The following is a 22,116-nucleotide window of genomic DNA, read 5'->3' as shown; positions in this document are numbered from 1 at the left end:
TCAAAAGGTGTCAAATTTGGTCAAATCAAAACGAGTCACTTAAGCAGGGAGGCTCGCAGGGTGTGCGAGCCGCACCATCGTCCGGGGCACATAAGTTTCGGGGGCACAAACTCTTTTATACATATTACATATATATGTTTTTTGGTGTTAAAAATAAAGTTATTTGCAATGATTTATGAGATAACTACATGCTCAAATTGGTTTCTGCTTATAATAAATCGGTCGATAAAAGTTTTATCCATGTACATTAGCGAATAAAAAATTTTCGTTAAGGCCTACGGACCTTTTTATTTTGGCTCAGCCGAGGTATTTAAATTCTTGGGAACGGCGTTGCACTTAAGAATGTGTCACTTGGTTTGGGTCAAAATGGATAATGGTTATCAATTTGGTTTAGATCAAATTGGCCATTTTTTAAAAGGTATCAAATATGGTTCAAGTCACACCGGGTCATGTTAGATAGGTATCAATTTGATGCCGAATCCACGGCTTTACTCAAATGGCTCAAGAACAATTAATCATATCAAAATAACCCGAACCGAAATACTCGGCAAACAAGCATAAAGCTTACGGATTCTTATATTAAAAATAATCAACTAACTAAAACAAAAGACCTAGCAACCTTATTTATGAATAAAATAAGTATTTGGGCCGGGCTGGACCGACTAAACGGACCGGATGCCTCCTGCATCATACTCCCCCTCTTGAAAAAAAACTCGTCCTCAAGTTGTGTCTCTGGATCAAATCCACGTGGATCAAATGGAACATCAATCCGCACCTTATTTATTATTATCATCACTACCCATGTAGCAAGTTCAACTTTCCAGTTTGGTTCGCTTAGGTTGTGCCTTGTTCCACCTGGGTCGAAGGGAGTATCGGTTCGCTTTCCGTCCACCATTGACTTGACTCGCTTAAATAATTCATCTCCCACTTCCTTTATCTTGATTAAGATGAAACCAAATTGAATTTGTTGTTTTGAGCCTGTATAATCCTCAGACCCATTAGAATCACACAACCCAACCCTTTTTAAACCATATTGAATTGGTTCATATGTGGTACTAGCCATCGGACCACTCAAAATCTTTTTATTTTCTTCAACACCGCCATTTAATAATTCCCTTACATAGCATGCATCATAAATGTTATATGTAGACTTTCCTTTATATTTAAAACTCTTTCTCTTTTCAATCTCCATATCATTTAAAGTTTCAATATATTTGGTAAATAATACCTTATGCAACTTAACACTCGTAACTGGCGGCTGAAATATTGGAACTTCCAAACAAATATTATTGATTGTCATCCTATCACTGGCGACCATAGAATCACTGCTTTCTACTTCTTCATGATTGCCAATTTCACGTATTGATTCATCACAAATAACTCCGCTAAGAGTCATTTGCACAAACGAAAATTCTTCTTCATCAAAATCAATCCCGTCTTCATCGAACTCGGGGTTGTCTTCCGACACACTTTGTGAATAAGTTGGTTCAAAGAACCGAGGTTGTTGACTGCCAAACGGATGCTGCTCTCCGTCATCACCTTCGTCCCAGACGACGATGCTCGACTCGGTTTCCGCTTTTCGCATCTCCCCTTTCAACTTGAGATCTCGGATCCTCTGTCGGAGCCGCTTGATCTCTTGTTGTATTTCAAGATCTCGGACTCGTTTCCGGAGCCGTTTGATCATCTTACGATCCCGTGGGTCATAAAAGACTATATCGCTGCCTCGATCGGCGACTCTGCGAGTAGGGCATCGATCTTCACCACGAGCACGTGAACCACCAATGTTCTTGTAGATGCCTCGGTCGGGACTCTTCGAACAAGAAAACATTCACCTTCACGTAGAGCCATTTGAACAACCAAAGCTCTGATACCAAATGATGCCGAATCCACGGCTTTACTCAAATGGCTCAAGAACAATTGATCATATCAAAATAACCCGAACCGAAATACTCGGCAAACAAGCATAAAGCTTACGAATTCTTATATTAAAAATAATCAACTAACTAAAACAAAAGACCTAGCAACCTTATTTATGAATAAAATAAGTATTTGGGCCGGGCCGGACCGACTAAACGGACCGGATGCCTCCTGCATCACAATTAGTTTCGGCTCAAACCGGGTCTTTTTAAAGAAGATATATATCATTATGTTTTGAGCCAACGGGTCATTAAAAAGGTGTCAGTTGGTTAGCGTCAAAATGGCTGTTTTGAGCCAACGGGTCATTAAAAAGGTGTCAGTTGGTAAGCGTCAAAATGGCTCATTTTAAAAGGTATCAATTTGGTTAGGGTCAAAATGGGTTATTTTTGAAAAGCATTATTTTGGGGTAGGTTAAAACGGGTCAATTTTGTTTACATATATTTTGTTTGGATTCTTGATTTTCTTCAAAGTTCTTTGTTGTGTTGAGTTGTATAGGGATTTGCTCCATATTTGTAGCAATTGCCAAAAAGTTTCGTTAATAAATCATGTTTAGCAATAAAATTTCGTTATTTTGGGAAAAATCTTCTTTATTAGTGATCTATACGTTTCAAAGTCAACAAAAAGTGCAAAAATCACCACGTAACGAATCTGACATGAAACGACCCCGGATAACAAGTCAGAAAGTGAATAATTCATTAAAAGGGTTAAATGATCTCGAAAAATTAAAATACATATTAAAGTAGTCGAGATGATATATAAACATAATTTAGGAAGGCTCGAATCGCAAAAACTGGAAAATAATTATGCACGAACCAGTACAGGACCCGGAAAGGACCCAACCCCAACTATTTTCAAGAAAATAGTTTTTATAGTCCATACTGCTAGGAATTTGATTTCGTTCAAAGTCTGACAAAAATTATTAAAAACGGGATCCATTTGAATATCTAAATCACACAATACGTTAAACAGTTGATCGAAAACAACCAGTTTATAACACAACCATTTCATATATACCCCCCCTTCTCCTAATCGCCCCCCACCCTCCCCATGACAACTCACATCACCAACTCACCCTCCTAATTATTATCCTTGATGTGTTGTAATCAAATTAAATAACCCATCTGCCCTCTACAACTCACACTCATCAAACCTATACTATCCATCCCTCTCTTTTAAAAACCATCGACTGAACACTCTCACCCCACACCTTCAATTCAAAATCAAACAATAACACACACATAATCAAGAAATCATGGAAGGTTAGATCAAGAATAAGAAGATTAAGATATTAAGAAGGGTATAGGAAGGAAGAACACCAATATCACACCATAACATCATCAATCACATCTTCCAAATCTCCAAAAACAAGTAAGTTTGATTTAAGATTGATTATTAGGGTTGAAAGTATTAGGTTTGTTGTTCTTGATTGAAGCTTGAAAGTTTGATTTAAGTGTTAATGATCTTTTAATTATTTGATAAAAACTTGAATAAACTTGATGTTAGGGTTTGATGTTAGAATGGATTTAGGATAATTATTGATCATTAGTTTGTTACTATAAACTTGAATCATTGAAAAATTGTTGTTAGGGATGAACAAAACAAGAACTTGTTCATAAGTGAAAAATTGGGGATTTTTGTATATGGGTTTAATTAAGGGATTTTGGATGGATTGATGAATCAATAAGTGTTATGGAATAATAAAAATTGAGAATGAAATTCGGATATATGCTAGTAAACTCATTAAAACCTTTTATTAGTTCTTGAAGATTGTTAAAGTTGCTAAATAGTGAAACTTTGTTGAATGATATATTAAAATATCAAAAATTGGGATAGAACACATAGGAGGCATGAAACCATATAAACTAGTTGAATGAATTAAACCTAGAATTACATTTAATCAAAGTGGAAGAATTAGATTAAATAGAATTATCAAATATCAAAGGTTACTAAAATGGGAAAACTTTGTTAGAACAACACTTAGAAAATTTATAAAAATCCAAGATCCTTTGATTGAAAGATTGATTAAAAGATTGATAAAGATGGGAATAATATAAAAGTGATTAGTATAAAAGAATAGAATCATCTAAAAGTTAAAACTTGAATTTGTTGAAAAAGACATTGTTTAAAATCATGAAATTTAGATTCTTCTAAAAGAGAATAAGAACATTTACTTAAAAGTGAAATTTTGGATTATTGTGAACTTATAAAATAGGTTAAAGATCTGGACTTTTAAAAATATTTAATAGTAATTGTATATATAAAAATAACAAGCTTAACTAGTAACATTGTTAATGAAACCTAAAATACGAACTAGGTACCTAAAACTCGATTAAACGTGTCTTATGGATTTAATTGGACAAAACTGAAATTTATGGTAAATTATATGTTATTATATGTGTGTTTAGTTCATAAGATGATTAGTATAGACTTGTGTAATTTATTTGACTCGTCGGTAACTTAAACGGTCGAAAAATCGGTTTGTTAAACAAACCGACACAACTATTAGGGACTGTTTTAGAACAGCCCCTAAAGTGTTAAAATACCCATGTATAACATAACTTAATACATGAGAAAATGACAAGATGATAAAACTTAGTCCTAAACGGTTCGTGTCGCGAAAACCGACACGAAAACGTTAAAAAGTTGCTATTTTAAGAAAATATTAACAAAAATGAAAACAATATATTTTCACAAGTTAACTTGTAAAACTTGACTAATATTTATGTAACAATTATTTTCTAAAATGTAAAAGTTACATTTTACATGAAAAACTAAAACAAGTCGCTTTAAGCATAAAACCGACAAGTTTTGTGCAAAATAAAAGATTAATATTTTCTTAAAAATTTCCAGCAACTGAAACTTAAAATATTTTATTATATTTTAATTGTTTATTAATTAATTTAATTAATTAAATAATAGTTAACGGAAAACCGAACTATGTGTACTCGCTTATGTGCTTATGTGTTTATGTGCTTATGTGTAGACTAGAGTAGGATTAATAAATTAAAAAGAGTTTTGTATAAAAACTAAAATCAAGTTTTTATTAACAAAACGTGTTCTAATATAGGACACGAGATTTTTGGAAAAGCTTCAAGACAGTGAGTTTCTCTATCGAACCCCCTCGTTTTTAAATGAAATCGTTTTTTTATTGTTTTTATAAATGTTTTTGGGGGAAAAGCATATACTTTATTTATAATATTGATTCCATCAAGATTTTTCTTGTTAAAGCATTTTATTTTACAAACCGTGTCAAATACAGGATGAGTCTAGTTGGCTAAATAACGGTTAACCCTAGAAAGGGGTACAAAAATATTGGTAGATCTATCGTGGTGACGCCCCCACTTCCAATCGCGTTGGGTTAAAAGTGGGAATATTTTGAGTATGGTATGTATCGTGTTATCAACTATGATAGTCATACGCATGTTGTATTCTTTGCTCGTCTACAACAACACGCTTTGTTTAAAAAGTAAAATGCCTATTGTTTTTGTGATATAATGGCAGTAGATCATTATACACGGGTTTTTATATGATTTGTATGAAGTAATGACGGTAGATCATTACACACGGTATTGATGTTATTATATAATGACGAGAGATCATTATATGGATGTTGCTTTCAATATATATATATATATATATATATATATATATATATGGACTATTTTGTTATAAAGGGAAACTCATCAACACAACGTGTTGATCGATATTTTTATATGTTGTTCAGGTAAGTAATGGCTTCGTGACAATGAAGGAAAAGAGGCGAACGGTGTTTGAATATGGGAATAAACTGGGATGTGTAATAACCGTGTTTTTATACACGTGTAAACTTTCGTTTTTAATAATAATAAAGTTTCTTTGAAAAGTCAAACTTTGATTATAATTTTACTATACTTTATTATGATTGGCTATCGGCGACTGTCACAACCCGAACGACTTGGTCAAAAGTCTTCCGCTGTTTAAATTACGGTTTTCGGGGTGTGACAATATTCATATTATCGTGGAATGATGGGAGCTTATGGTCGACCTTTGGTAAGATACACAATTTCATATATCTATGTGTGTTAATTGTATATCTGAAAGATCATCACTATCTTTTTATGGATTTATTTTGATTGTCTTAATAGATTCCACCTCAGTCTTTGGATGTGCCAACAAGAATGCCTTTGGCACCTGAAACGGGACTAGAGCTTGTTTTTGTAAATTCCAAGCAATACCACGCGATCTTGAGGCGAAGGAAATCGCGTGCGAAAGCAGAGAATGAAAAGAAGTTAATAAAATGCCGTAAGGTGAATTATGACTTTATAATTTAAAGATGAATTTGCTTGTGTAAAATGGTAAATAACATGATATGTTGGTTGTATCCTACAGCCGTATGTTCATGAGTCGCGCCATCTACATGCGATGAACCGGGCTAGGGGTGTTGGTGGTCGTTTTACCAAGAGTGAAGAAGATGATTCCAAAAAGACAACCACCTCTTCTTTTTCGACGCGTGTGCTCCCAGAGTCTTCTGAAACGCCTAGGGGTGAATCTGCCAATTTGTAGAATTACCATGCATCACCGGGCAATCATTTCATGTCTTTAGATATAGAGGATTTGCTAAACATATCTTCAGCTAGCCAAGGTTAGGTGTGGTGTTGTTTCATATGCTTGGAAGAAATGAATTTACAACATGAGAGCAGGTTGATGTCGAGACTCGAAAGTACTGAGAGGATGCATGTTCAAACTTTTGTATGTATAAAGAGAGATGAGAAATGTATGCATGAATAGAGATGAGAAATGTCTTAAAAATCTGAATCCATCAAACTTTGAAGTACTAATAATGACAGTAGTTAATGTTCATCAAAGATCAGTCGGTAATCATCAAGCATAATTTCTTTATAACTTTGGTTTGCAGGTATTGAATGTATGTGTGCCATACAACACGCCTTGGTTGTAGTCAACGACTCACTCGATTGGTAGGTTTTCTACTTCACTCCTCACAGAAATTAACAATAAATCAAGAAATTTATATTTGTAACAATCTTTATGAAAGATGATCATACCAGTAAACCTTCTTTCGGTGCAAGAAGCTTGGCAGTTTCAATGGCTTCTTCGCTAAACTACTGTTTGGGCTTAGGACGTGTCAGCCTCCCTATGTCGGAGGAGCCGTCTCTGTTTTTGACACGGGTCTTCGGAAAGCGATCGAGGACATTGTGGTTTGTGGGGGTGCCTATTTTGGGGACCTCCAATGGAGGTTAGCTTCCCTCCCAACCCATTTTGGGGGTCTTGGGATTGGCTCGGCTGAGGATGCCTCTTCCTATGCTTTTGTGGCTTCAAGGGCCCAATATTGGGCTCTTCAAGACCACATCCTTCGGGAGTGTGGGGGTGGGTTGCTTGACTCTGATTATAAGGGTGCGTTGGATACCCTGCATGGTTCTCTTTCTGATCTTGATCTTGGCGGTTTCTACATTAAAGACACCGCCCCTCCTAAATCCCAGAAAATTTTGGCGAATCCCTTATATGGTGATATCGTCAAGACAGTTGAAGAGAAGTTCGCTTTGTCCCCGCGGCAGCGAGCTGTGTTTGAGTGTTTACGTGCCCCTCATGTTCAGGATTCCTTGTCAGTTGTTCCCATTGAAGGTTTAGGGCAACGTATGTCGGCAGTGGAATATCGGGTATCCTCAAATACCGGCTGATGGTACCCCTTTTCCCGGTTGATGACCCGTGTCCCGTATGTCAGAAGGCTAGTTGGGATTCTTTTGGGGAGCATGCAGTCCATTGCAAAAAATTACCGGGCTTTAAATATCGACATGATCTAGTTCGAGATGTGCTTTACGACGTCCTTAAGCGGGCCGGGATCTCGGCAAAAAATGAAGCCCCAGTGAACTTCCTGAATGACCCTTTAAATGGGAGATCAACCCTACGACCCGCTGACATTCTTGTTTTTGGATGGGAAGGAGGTAAGCACACGTGCGTTGATTTGATAGGTGTGTCCCCCCTCGTTGGGCTACGAGACCACGGGTTTGTGGTGGGTCATGCGATAAACAAGGCAGAAGCGGGTAAAGTAACTAAGCACAAGAAAGCTTGCCTTGAGAATCAGCACGTGTTCGTACCGTTTGCTTTTGACACCTTTGGCGCTCTCGGCCCTGACGCGGTTCAGTTCCTTAAGCGGGTTCAGCCGGTGGTCAGCAGTAACTCCGCTCATGCTAAGGGGAACGCTGTGTTTAGTAGGGTAGGGTTTGCTATTCAGAAGGGGGTAGCGACGCAACTTGTTACCAGTCTATCTACCGTTAGTCTGTAATTGTCTATGCTATTTATAATTTGATCTGAACAAGGTTTCAAAAACATAACACATTTGTCACTCATTAATTATGTTTATACAGAAATAAAAATTGCAGCTTAAATGCTTATGCTCACCATTATAACTTCATCTAAAATGCTGACATACAAAACATCGGTAATAACACCAGCACCAATTCCTTGTATCTAATGGTCAAGTATTTACTAATTACTACACATTTGAATGTGAAGAGTACTGAGCTATAGATAATACTAATTACATTAAACCGAAAAATTAAAAGCTTACAACGAAGTCGTTGTAGTATAGTGGTAAGTATTCCCGCCTGTCACGCGGGTGACCCGGGTTCGATCCCCGGCAACGGCGATAATTTACATTTTTGTACAATTTTAATTGGTGTAAATATTACAGAAAGTTAAATCAAATTCCAGATGAACAGCACTGATAAAAGCAGTTCCGCAATGTCGTCAGCGAATAATGATTATTTTAGTATCAATAAATACATGCCCTTTTTAGCTTACTCTTTAGTCGTTACTGTTCTTAGCAACTGGTATTGAGTCCCGACTCCCGACCATCACAGCTTGATCTCATCTTAAAGAAGATTTGAGCATGAGTAGCTCGAAGATATTAGGAAGAAACAATGTTTACTTAAGCGAGCAAATGTAGTTTTGTCTTCCACTTCTTTGGCATCAAATACCTGTTAGCATTCAAGTCAATGTTGTAATTTGTTATGATTCATAAATTGTTGATTTAGTATCAGGAAAACAATGTATGATTAACTGAAACAAAATTTCTTGGTTTGTATAAACTCAAAAGTCGGTATGAAGTAGGAATCTAGGATAATTAGGAGAATGAACAATATATAAATCAATCACTAAATGGAAATCCAATGCTAACATCTCTTAATTTGTTTTTTTAAAAGAATCCAATTATTCACTTTCCTTGTGATCATTTTAATCATGAATACTAGCAGTTTTGAATCTGAAACTTGGTTGTTTGACTGCAAAAGTCAAACTGTAGTATTTTTCCATTTTTGGTACAAAAGGTGTATGATTGATTATTTTCCACAAACATGAAACAGTCTTATGCTCAGCTGCAGAAATCAATGTGTAATTCAAACTTATAGTGTGCTTCTCATATTAATGTCAGTATCAAGAAAGTCAAACATAAACGGCTACTGAGAAACCATAAAGTCAAAATCAATAGACCAGATTAACTGTGTTATTCCTCAATCCAAATAGAGCATCAAAACAACATATTATTATTTAAAAAAATAAATGAACGTTAGGCTGGGACCACGACTTCCATTGGCCGGTTCGGATGAAACTATATATGAGCAGGCTAACCACTAATTTTAACTTTTCTGCTCATTCTTTTTGATTTGAATAGTTTTCAATGAATGTGTGAGAGAGTAACTGCATGATGATTGTTTTGCTAGGTTTATACTTGAACGCTTGCGTTTACCGGCTAGTTTGGACTTCAACGAGAATAGCCTAAGCAGATAAGAATGTGTACATGCTTAGTCTTTTAATTTGAATCATCTATGATTTAGTTATACATCCTTTGTTCCTTAAAAATTGTAATGTACTTGTCATATTTGCTTTGTACCAGGGGTATAATGGTCCAGGTGTTAATTTTGAAAGGTTTGACTTTTTTAGTCATAAAAGACCAAAGTTAGATAATGTCGTTAATTCTCGGTAGAGGAAGTGAAGAAAGCCATTTGGGAGTGAGGGGAAAACAAGGCTCCGGGTCCGGACGGCTTCAATTTTAAGTTCATAAAAAGATTTTGGAGTTTGATTTTGTGGCAGTTTTGAACTACTTTTACACTCATGGCTCGTTATCGCCATCGGTGTGCTCTTCTTTTATTACCCTCATTCCCAAAGTTCATGATCCCCAGTCTCCAAGGTTCTTGTTAACAGGTTAAAATTGGTCATGGATTCGGAAAATCAAACGGCCTTTCTTAGTGGCAGATCAATCATTGACGGGCCTCTTATAATTAATGAAATCCTTTCGTGGCTTAAAAAAAGAAGAAAAAAAGGGATGCTTTTTAAAATTGATTTCGAAAAGGCCTATGATCATATTAATTGGTCTTTTTTAGACAAGGTCATGGAAAGGATGGGTTTTCCAGGATTCTTGGTATCATCTCCTCCGCTAAGTCGTCGGTGCTAGTTAACGGTTCTCCAACTTTTGAATTTAAGTGCGAGAGGGGGATTAGGCAAGGCCTTTTCTATTCATTATAGGTATGGAGGCTCTATCAGTGATATTTCAGAATGCTTGTGAACAAAGGTTTTTCGAAGGGTTGCAATTACCAAATAGGGGTCCTAAAATTTCAAATTTATTATTCGCGGATGACGCTTTAATATTGGGAGAATGGAACCTTGACAATATTAGGAATTTGGCGAGAATTTTAAGAATCTTCCACATAGTTTCTGGTCTAAAAATTAATCTAGCAAAATCTTGCTTTATTGGGGCAGAAGCTGAGAATGGGGAGGTCCAGAACTTCGCCTCCTTTTTAAACTGTAAGGCGGGTTTGACCTCTTTTGTTCACTTGGGAATCTAGGTTGGTGCTAATATGAACCACTACAACAATTGGCAATCGATATTAGATGTATTTGATGCTAGATTAACTAGTTGGAAGGCGAGATCATTATCTATGGGAGGTCGTTTAACTCTCCTAAAATCTGTGCTTGAGAGCATCCCAACTTATTACTTCTCTTTATACAAGGCACCGACGAAAGTTATAGACGAGTTGGAATCCAAAAGAAGAAACTTTTTGTGGGGTAGTACTGAACATAGAAGAAAGATCCATTGGGTGGCTTGGGAGCGTGTTACTAAGCCAAAAAAGGATGGAGGTCTGGGTCTTTGCCCGTTAAAAGAGGTTAATATCGCCCTTTTATCTAAGTGGTGGTGGAGGCATAAAGTGGAAGAGAACAAGATGTGGATGAAGGTTATTGATGCTTTACATTTTACTCCCCGAAAGTGGTCAGCTCTTCCTTATAATAAACGTTTATCGGGTACTTGGGCTTCCATTGCTAAACTTGAAAATTTTCTTATTTCAACCAATCTGCATATTGGAGGTGCTATTAAGGGTATTGTTGGTAATGGCAAAAAGATTAGATTTTGGCTTGATTCGTGGTTGGAAGAAAAGCCTTTAAAAGATGTGTATCCTAATCTTTTCAAATGTGAATTGACTAAGTGTTGTTTTGTTGAAGAACGGTGTGGTATGAGCGGAAATCGGAATGTCAGATCCTGGAATTGGGCCCGTAATAGGTGGACGGAGGAAGCCATTGCTGAGCTTGTCACTCTGTCCCAAACTATTGGTCAGGTTGTGCTCCATGATAGACCAGATAGGTGGAGATGGGTGGGGGATAAAGATGGGGAATTCAGTGTGGCTTCAGTTAAAAAGCTACTGTTATCTTCAGGAAATGCTAACGGGCCGGATATTTTCTGCTGGAATAGTTGGATACCTCTAAAGGTTAACGTTTTCGGATGGCGATGCCTGCAGAACCGGTTACCCACTTTGATGGAACTTGCAAAAAGGAACATAAGCCCAGCCAACACTACGTGCCCACTATGCAGTAGTGTTATGGAGACATGTGAACATGTTTTCACTTCCTGCATTGTTTCATCCTTAATTTGGCATCATATTGGGAGTTGGTGTAAGACTCCACCAATTTTTTTCTTTTCTTTGAAAGACATTTTTGATTTGCATAAGTTTGTCCCCATTCCTAAAAGTAGGAAAAGGTTCTTTCAATCCATTTTGTTGGTTGCTTGTTGGTGTATTTGGCAAGCTACGAACAAGAGAATATTTGAGGATGAGGAGGTGAATGTGTAGAAGATTGTGGGCCAAATCAAATCTCTTAGCTTCTTTTGGGTGAAGGCTCGTTCGAGAAAGTTTGGTTTAGATTGGAGAAAATGGTTGGAGTTCGATGTTTAATTTTGTTGTTGTTCCTTTCTTTGTTTCGGCATTGCTAGTTGCTTACTAGTGGTTTGTCGTGTTTTTAATGAAAGTTGCCGTTCAAAAAAAGATAATATGGTTTTTTTGAAAGATTTGTCTTCTTAGCCAAAATTGACCAAAGTCAAATTATGGTTCATTTTTGAAAGGTTTGACTTTTTTTAGTTAAAATAGAGCAAAGTCAAGTATATTTTGAAAGGTTCAACTTTTTTAGTTAAAAATTGACCAACGTCATATTTCAATGGATGTAACCAAGCTTGGTGGAAGATCATATTCCAACTAATGTACACAACCTTAGTGCAAATGTAAAAAACACCAATTTATAGAATTCAGAAAATATAGAATTTTGGCTACCTTCTTACCTTATTTTGGTATCCTTATTCCACCTATTCTCAAGGGAACCCACCCCCATGGTCCAAATGGCCGTAAAGACTCAAGATCAGAAATATAAAAGATATATTTTAAACTAGTAATGTGGTTCCACACTAAGATAAGAGTTCAAGAAAATCAAATTTTTGGGAGGAAAATGGAGACCAATACATCTTGAATAGAATAAAAGGTGAATTTTAAACAAGTAATGTGGTTTCCACTCTAATGTGGTTTAGCTTTATTAAATTTAAGTTTGTATGTATGTTGCATGATTCAGTCTTAGTAGCCTTAACTTATGTTGGTTTTTAGTTGAATATTTTTGTAAGCATTTAACTTTTTAACTAAACAAATAAGCAAAACACAAAAAGACATGTTTTTGCGTTTGTGTTTGACTACTAAGAATATGAACTTGTTCATGCTTATTTATGTTAAATACGTGTTTATGAACACAACCAAATGTGTTGATATCGAAAATTACAGGATTATAGAAAGGCTTTTGTTGCTGAATATACGGAGGGACAATTTCATATACACCCTTACAAAGGTAGACAATATATGAAAATATTGGGTATGCGAATGTCTTAGATGTTTTACAAATTTACTTAATAATTAAGGATGGATTACAACCTGAATTTATATCCAAACAAACATAAACAAATATGAAAATATGGGGTATGTAATATTTATTGGTAGTATAAAGTGTGAAAAATTATGGCTATGGTCCTTATTGTTCACGTACTCCACTTTGTCAAAGGTCAAAAACATTCACAAACGCATCCTGTTAATTACCACGTTAGATTTACGCTAATTTTTCAACAACAATTATTTTCTCTCCATACAAACATCCTTAGAAATCCTTACATTTTCACATATACCACTTTTTCATCTAATCAAATTACTTTTTATACCAAATACAACTATTTATAAAAATAAAATATAAAAAATCTAGCCATTAAATAAGCATTACAAAATGTTGCAACAAAATATTCAACCTTAAAGTAAGCATTTTAATTGTGCCATAAATAAGCAGATAAAAAACTAAAAATAAATAAGAAATATAAAATTTAACTATAAAAAATATCCAGCCACAAAATAAAAAGTAAAAAATCTAATCATAAAATAAAATATAAAAATTAAATCAAAAAATAATAAATAATAATTAATAAAATAACTTAATAATTAAAATACTATGGTGAACACCTGTAAAATAGAGAAGTTACACGCGTAGTTATGGAAACAACGTGGTTTCTTGCTTCTGATGGCTTCTGATACATATGCTTCCATAGATTGCTGCTTCGTTCGTCATGAATTACATGCAAATAATTTCCTCCGATTCATCTCTAGAGTTTACTATTCTCTCCATCATCCCGGTAATTATTATTATTCTTATTATTATTAACCCTCAATTGATCTCTGTTTCTTGCTTTCAAATTAAACATCAATTAGACTTGGTTTCTGCTTTTACTTACTTGTATATATATTGTAATCGTTGATGCATGTATATGTAATTGTGTGACTATATATACTTATTTGGTTATATATTGTTGCATGCAGGTACAACATCTTGCATTATTGCATATATAATATGTCTTTCAGTAACATGACACCATCATCATTCGGTTCGTCTTCCGTGAACCATTCACTAGACCAGGAATCACTGCCTGGTTTTGCTCTAATTGAGGAGCAGGATGTTGTAAATCAAACAACACTCAATATTCCATCTTATACACCAGCTGGTACTTTTGAAATTAACTTAATATTTGTTTGGATGAATTAGTTAAGTTATATGGTTTTGTTGTAATACTGATAATGATGAACTCCTTCTTTTGAGGTCAGATATATATGGACAGCAACAGTACTTCCATGCAAATTATCATCAGCAGCAGCATGCACTACCAGGCATGCTTCCGGTCAACGCTGGAATTGTATACCGGGTCCCACAACATAATTATTTCTGGCGTAACTTTGTAAGTTTCTTACACCTTATCGTTGGTTATATGTTATGAGTTGCAAAGCGGGTGGGTCAGGTAAAGAGCCAGGATGGGTTTGGGTTAAAACGAAAAAAGTATGAGTTTGGTTCGGTCATTTTAAAAAGGTACCAATTTGGTCCGGGTCAAAGCGGCTCATCTCAAAAAGGTATCATTTTTGTTCAGATCAAAGTGGTTCACTTAAAAAGGTATTAATTTGGTTCGGGTCAAAACAACTAAATTTATAAGGGTATCAATTTGGTTTGTTTCAAAACGGGCCATTTTAAAAAGGTATCAATTTGGTTTGAGTCAAACCGGGTCATTTTTTAAAGGTATCAATCTGTTTTGGGTCGAGCTGGATCATTTTGTTTCGAACCAGCCCGAGTCATTTTAAAAGGTATCAATTTGGTCCCGGTGAAACGGGTCATTTTTAAAAAGTATCTATTTGGTTAAGGTCAAAATGGGTCAATTTGGTTTACATATATTCTGTTTGGATTATTTATTATTTTCAAAGTTCTTGGTTGTGTTTTGTACAGGGATGTTCTCAATATCCATATTATCGTGGAATGATGACGGCAACTTATAGTCCACCTGAGGTAAGATACATGATTTTATATATTTTCATATGATTGTAAATCTTCAAAGATCATCAATATCAATGTATGAATTTATTTTGACTGTCTAAGTAGGTTCCACCGCGATACGTGGATGTGCACGCAAGATTACCTTTGGAACCCGAAACAGGACTGGACCCTGTTTTTGTTAATGCGAAACAGTACCATGCGATACTTCGCCGAAGAAAATCGCGTGCTAAAGCAGAGATGGAAAAGAAATTAATAAAAGAGCGTAAGGTGAGTTATAACTTTATAACTTAAGGATGGATTTGGTTGCGTAAAAACAGTAAATAACATGCTATGTTGGTTTTATTTTACAGTCGTATGTTCATGAGTCGCGCCATCAACATGCCATGAAAAGGCCTAGGGGTACAGATGGTCGTTTTGCACCGAGAGAAGAAGTTGATCCCGATCAGACAACCACCTATGATTCCTCAAAGCATGTGCTCCCAGGGTCTTCTGAAACACCTGGGGGCGAATCAGGCAATTCGCAAAACTTCCCTCCATCACTGGGCTATGATTTCCTATCTTCAAATAACGGAGAGGATTGGTTCAGCATATCAACACCTAGCGAAGGTTAGGTGTAGTGTTGTTTCATATGCTTGGGAGATATGAAGAAGTTACAACATCAGAGCGGGTTGATGGGAGACTCAAGAGCACTGAGAGGCGTGCAAGGGCATGCGTTTATGTAATTATGTAGAATGTAAATAACTTTTGTATGTATGAAAGCATAATGTATTTGCCAATGTGTAAGCCCTCTAAAGTCATTCTATTCAAGAAAACAGTTTCTTTCTAAAATAATACCAGTATTTGTAATCATAGTTGGACATTGAATATCTTATTTTCCACATACATGAAACTATCTTGTGCTCAGCTGCAGAAATCAATGTGTAATTCAAAGTTATAGTGTGCTCTCATATTAATGTCAGTATCAAGAAAGTCAACCATAAACAGCTACCGAGAAACTATAAAGTCAAAATCAAGAAGTTTAATTCTGTAGACCAGATTAACTATGTTATTCCTCAATCTAAATAGAGCATCAAAACTTTAGCCCGGGACCACGACTTCCATTGGCTGGTTCGGATGAAATTATATTTGAGCCGGCTAACCACTAATTTTAACTTTTCTGCTCATTCTTTTAATTTGAATAGTTTTCAATGAATGTGTGAGAGAGTAACTGTATGATGATTGTTTTTCTAGGTTTATACTTGAACGCTTGCATTTACTGGCTAGTCTGGACTTCAACAAGAATGGCTAAGCAGATAAGAATGTGTACATGGTTTGTTTACATAGTCTATCTCCTTGTTTACATCCATCCAATCAAAAAGGTAGACACTAGATAATGGTCAACTTAGAGTGGCCAAATTGGTATGGTTTTTATTTTATGTTGTTGCACCTTTGTGATATATTTTAAGTTTAATTCACTAATTCCTACTTAGTTTGCTTTTAATAAGTATTTTGACTGTACTCTTTTGAACCAACTATTATGTATTTTGAACTAAGTGTTTTGTAACTTGAATCATCTATGATTTAGTTATATTTCCTTTGTTCCTTAACAATTGTAATGTACTTGTCATATTTTCTTTGTACCAGGGGTATAATGGTCCAGGTGTTAATTTTGAAAGGTTTGACTTTTTAGTCATAAAAGACCAGAGTTAGATAATGTGGCTTTTTTTAAAGATTTGACTTCTTAGTCAAAATTGACCATATGGTTCAATTTTGAAAGGTTTGACTTTTTAGTAAAAATAGACCAAAGTCAGAATATGGCTCAATTTTAAAAAGTTTGACTTTTTTAGTTAAAATTTGACCAAAGTCAAATTATGGTTCAATTTTGAAAGGTTAGACCTTTTTAGTTAAAAATTGAGCAACGTCATATTTCAATGAATGTACCCAAGCTTGGTGCACAATCATATTCCAACTAATATACACTACCTTAGTGCAGATCATATTAAATGTATAAAAAAAATACCAATAATACCCTCATGCTTATGGCACCGTTAAATATTAACAACTGTTAGGCTTAAGCCACAATTGTGTTACAAACTTAAAACCATAAACACTCAACATACAAATTTGCTACCTGTTTCTAGAGAGAACAGTTTTAATCATTTGATAATGAATAGAAAGTTACGATAACTTTATATTAAAAATAATTCCAATTACAATAAAGAGGCAGGTACGCGGGCAACAAGCTGCGCCGCCACCCCCTTTTGAATGACAAAACCGATCCTACTGAAAACAAAGTTATCGTTCTTCGGCGTCGATGAGTTACTGTGCACGACCCGCTGAACTCTTTTTAGAAACGCAACAGCATCGGGGGCAAGAGACCCAAATGTGTTGAAGGGGGGCTTCTTAAATAATTATGTTCAAGGAAGTAACACAATAATTGTAATTACTTAAAAAAAAACATTTTATCTATAAAAGAGTGTTCCGGTCCAACTTAGTTCGACTTGTTTTCGCCTGTTACCCGAGCCACTCATTTTTCAACTTTTACCTGTTTTTCATCCATATTGGTTGGCTTATGTTGGTTGAAATCTGTAGCAGAGCCCCTCGAGCTAACTAAAGTTGAAACAGAAATTGCAATAAATGCCATAAAGCACATGTTTGACAAGCATGTAAGCTTGATTTAGAAAAAGCTTCCTTTTAAGTAATCTTATTAGCTTAAAAAACTGTCTCTGTATTGCTTAGTATATTCCATAAATCTTTGGAGATTAAAGTAGTAAGAACAAACACTTTTATCACAACAAACATCACTCCATTAGACTCTCATCTTCCCTTTAGCTTTATCTTCATTAGCCCACATGAACCTCATCATAAGCCCTTCTATATATATTGGTAATATAAAGTTTGGCTATTGTCCATATTGTTCACTCCACAATGCTAAGGGTTTCACATATATAACAAAGGTACACGGTTAGTCAACACATTAGATTTATCTACTAATCATTCAAAAACACTGCTTTTCTCTTAACTCCTAAACACATCTTTACATATTTTTACATTTACACATCTACACCACTTATCAAATTATTTTGTGTACCAAATAAAATAAGCAATAAAAATATTAACCATAAATAAGCAATAAAGAATTTAAACATATAATAAGCATAAAACATTTAACCATAAAAGCAATTAAAAATCCAACCTAAAAATAAGCAAAAAAAAATGTCATCATAAACAGGCAATAACAAATTTTAACCATAAACTATTAATAAAAAAATTAATTATAAATAAAAAGTAAAAAATCCAAATTTAAAATAAAAATTAAACGTCTAACAATAAAATAAAGTATAAAAGATTTAACCATAATATGAAAAATGTAAAAATAATCATAAAATAGTCTTAATATTAGGTGTTTCCACATTGTAAACAGAATATGCAATTAATGTCATGAAACACATGTTTGACATGTATATGTAAGTTTAATTTATAAAAAAAGTGCCTTTTAAGTAAATTTATTTATTAACAATAAACTAAAAGTTCTCTCAAAAACGTTTGCCCAATATGTATAACAAACTTAGGAAATCTCCTAGCTTCAAAGTGAGTTAAAAAAAAATAGAACAAACACAAATTTATAGGATTCAGAAAATATAGAATGATGACTACCTTTTTACCTTATTTTGATATCCTTATTCCACCTATTCTCAAGGAAACTCACCCCTATGGCCCAAATGGTCGACTCAAGATCAGAAAGATAAAAGATGGATTTTAAACTGGTAATGTGGTTTTCATTTTAAGATGAGAATTCTAGAAAATCAAGTTTTTGGGAGAAAAAGGGTGACCAATACATCTTGGAATAGAATAAAAGGTGGATTTTAAACAAGTAATGTTGTTTTCACTCTAATGTGGTTTAGCTTTATTAAATTTAAGTTTGTATGTAATGTTGGATGATTCAGTTTTAGCAGCCTTAACTTTATGTTGGGTTTTAGTCGAATATTTTTTGAAACATTGAACTTTTTAACTGAACAAATAAGCAAACACAAAAAGACATGCTTTTGTGTTTGTGTTTGACTGCTAAGAAAATGAACTTGTTCATGCTTATTTATGTTAAATACGTTATATGAACACAACCAAATGTGTTGATATTGAAAATACAGGATTAGAGAAAGGTTTTTGTTGCTAAATATAGAGGGGCAATTTCATATACACCTCTACAAAGATAGACAATATATGAAAATATTAGGTATGCATGAATGTATCAGATGTTTTACAAATTTACTCAAAAAGGATGGCTTACAACCTAAATTTATCTCCAAACAAACATAGACAAGTATGAAAATACTGTGCATGTAATATTTACTGGTAACATGAAGTGTGAAAATTATGGCTATAGTCCATATTGTTCAAAGGTTAAAAACATTCACAAACGCATCCGGTTAACTGCCAAGTTAGTTTACACTACTTCTTCAACAACAATTATTTTCTCTCCATTTATACAAACATCCTTAAAAATCCCTACATTTCCACATATACCACTTTTTTTTCATCTAATCAAATTACTTTTGATATCAGAAACTGAAACTATTTTTAAAAATAAAATATAAAAAAATCTAACCATAAAATAAGCCTTACAAAATTTTTCAAAAAAAAATTCAACCTTAAAGTAAGCAACAAAATTGAGCCATAGATAAGCAATTAAGAAAACTAGCCATAAATAAATAAGAAATATAAAATTGAACTATAAAAAATATCCAGCCATAAAATAAAAAAATATAAAATGTAACTATAAATGAAAATATACAAAATTAAATCAAAAAATAATAAATAATAAAAATAACTTAATAATTAAAGTATTAGGGTGAACACCTGTATTTTACAGAAGTTACACGCGTTGTGGTTTGTTGCTTCTGATACATATGTGTCCATAAATTGCTGCTGCGTTCGTCTTGAGTTACATGCAAATAGTTTCCTCCGATTTATCTCTAGAGTTTAGCATTCTCTCCATCATCCCGGTAATTATTATTCTTATTATTATTATTAGTTATTAACCCCAAATTCTCAGTTTCTCGCTTTCAATTTCAAATTAAACATCAATTAGACTTGGTTTCTGCTTACAAGTGTCTTACTAATTACTTGTATATGTATTGTAATCGTTAATGCATGCATATGTAATCGTGTGATTATTTATACTTATCTGGTTATTGTTGCATGCAGGTAATCTTGCACTATTGCATATTATGTCTTTCACTAACATCAGGCCATCTTCATTCGCTTCGTCTTCTGCGAACCATTCACTAGACCAGGAATCACTGCCTGGTTTTGCTCTAATTGAGGAAAATGATGTTGTGAACCAAACAACACTCAATGTTCCATCTTTTACACCAGCTGGTACTTATGAATTAACTTAATTAATATTAGGCTATATGTTTCTATTGTTGTAATACTGATTATGAACTCCATCTTTTGAGGTTAGATTTATATGGACACCAACACTACTTCAATGCAACTTATCAGCAACAACAACAACATCAGCAGCAGCTTGCACTAGACATGCTTCTGGTCAACACCCGAATGTTAAATCGGATCCCACAACATAGTTATTTCGGGCGTAACATTGTAAGTTTCTTACACATTATGGTTGGTTATATATTATCAGTGGCAAAGCGGGTGGGTTGGGTAACGGGCCAGGATGGGTTTGGGTTAAAACGGGTCATATTAAAGAAGTATCAACTGTGTTCGGTCATTTAAAAAAGCTACCAATTTGGTCCGGGTCAAAGGAGTCATCATAAAAATGTATGTATTTAGTTCAGGTCAAAACGGGTCACCGTAAAAAGGTATCATTTTTGTTCAGATCAAAACGGTTCACTTAAAAAGGTATTGATTTGATTCGGGTCAAAACAACTAAATTTATAAGGGTATCAATTTGGTTTGAGTCAAACCGGGTCATTTTTTAAAGGTATCAATCTGTTTCGGGTCAAGCTGGATCATTTTAAAAAAGGTATCATTTTGTTTCGAACCAGCCCGAGTCATTTTAAAAGGTATTAATTTGGTTCGGGTCAAACGGGTCATTTTTAAAATGTTTCTATTTAATTAAGGTCAAAATGGGTCAATTTGTTTTACATATATTCTGTTTGGATTCTTAATTATTTTCAAAGTTCTTGGTTGTGTTTTGTACAGGGATGTTCTCAATATCCATATTATCTTGGAATGATGGCGGCAACTTATAGTCCACCTATGGTAAGATACATGATTTTATATGATTGTAAATCTTCAAAGATCATCAATATCAATGTATGAATTTATTTTGACTGTAAGTAGATTCCACCGCGATACGTGGATGTGCCCGCAAGATTACCTTTGGAACCCGAAACAGGAATGGACCCTGTTTTTGTCAATGCGAAACAGTACCACGCGATACTTCGGCGAAGAAAATCGTGTGCAAAAGCAGAGATGGAAAAGAAATTAATAAAAGAGCGTAAGGTGAGTTATAAGTTATAACTTTATAATTTAAGGATGAATTTGGTTGTGTAAAAACAGTAAATAACATGCTATGTTGGTTTTATTTTACAGTCGTATGTTCACGAGTCGCGCCATCAGCATGCCATGAAAAGGCCTAGGGGTACCGGTGGTCGTTTTGCGCCGAGAGAAGAAGTTGATCCCGTAAATACAACCACCTCCACCTCCGATTCTTCAAAGCATGTGCGCCTAGGGCCTTCTGAAACACCGGGGGGCGAATCAGGCAATTCGCAAAACTTTCATCCATCACCGGGCTATGATTTCCCATCTTCGGATATCGGAGAGGATTGGCTCAGCATATCAACACCTAGCGAAGGTTAGGTGTAGTGTTGTTTCATATGCTTGGGAGATATGAAGAAATTACTACATGAGAGCGGGTAGATGGGAGACTCAAGAGCACTGAGAGGGATGCAAGGGCATGCGTTTATGTAATTATGTAGAATGTAAATAACTTTTGTATGCATAAAATTTTGTATGAATGAAAGCACAATGTATTTGCCAATGTGTGTCTTAATGTGTAAGCCCTCTAAAGTCATTCTATTCAAGAAAACAGCTTCTTTC

At 34.7% G+C, this 22,116-nt stretch overlaps 1 protein-coding gene, 1 non-coding gene and 1 pseudogene across 2 annotated transcripts; all 3 read left to right on the top strand.

The window, feature by feature from the left end:
- Window positions 1–5,922: 5,922 nt before the first annotated feature.
- On the top strand, window positions 5,923–6,459 carry LOC143552851 (nuclear transcription factor Y subunit A-9 pseudogene; annotated as a pseudogene).
- A 2,029-nt stretch (window positions 6,460–8,488) lies between these two features.
- On the top strand, window positions 8,489–8,560 carry TRNAD-GUC (transfer RNA aspartic acid (anticodon GUC)). Its single transcript has one exon. It is a non-coding gene; the product is annotated as a tRNA-Asp (tRNA).
- Window positions 8,561–14,029: 5,469 nt separating this feature from the next.
- Window positions 14,030–21,876, top strand: LOC143552850 (uncharacterized). Its single transcript, XM_077042969.1, has 5 exons — window positions 14,030–14,254; window positions 14,355–14,485; window positions 15,022–15,081; window positions 21,358–21,519; window positions 21,610–21,876. The coding sequence occupies exons 1-5, from the start codon at window positions 14,104–14,106 to the stop codon at window positions 21,874–21,876; spliced, it is 771 nt and encodes a 256-aa protein (XP_076899084.1). The 5' UTR covers window positions 14,030–14,103.
- The last annotated feature ends 240 nt before the right edge of the window (window positions 21,877–22,116 follow it).

Source organism: Bidens hawaiensis, unplaced genomic scaffold, assembly GCF_021521415.1.
Source record: "Bidens hawaiensis isolate Kalapana, Puna unplaced genomic scaffold, B.hawaiensis_p1.1 tig00017039_1, whole genome shotgun sequence".
NCBI classification, from domain to species: domain Eukaryota; kingdom Viridiplantae; phylum Streptophyta; class Magnoliopsida; order Asterales; family Asteraceae; genus Bidens; species Bidens hawaiensis.
This window is presented reverse-complemented; position numbering and strand designations above follow the sequence as displayed.

What these genes read in the sequence shown, in the direction of transcription:
- LOC143552850 (XM_077042969.1), top strand. Translation starts at nt 14,104, where the DNA reads ATGTCTTTCAGTAACATGACACCATCATCATTCGGTTCGTCTTCCGTG. An exon ending in CAACTTATAGTCCACCTGAG is followed by an intron (nt 15,082 to 21,357) that starts GTAAGATACATG and finishes GACTGTAAGTAG; the next exon opens with ATTCCACCGCGATACGTGGA. An exon ending in AATTAATAAAAGAGCGTAAG is followed by an intron (nt 21,520 to 21,609) that starts GTGAGTTATAAG and finishes TTTATTTTACAG; the next exon opens with TCGTATGTTCACGAGTCGCG.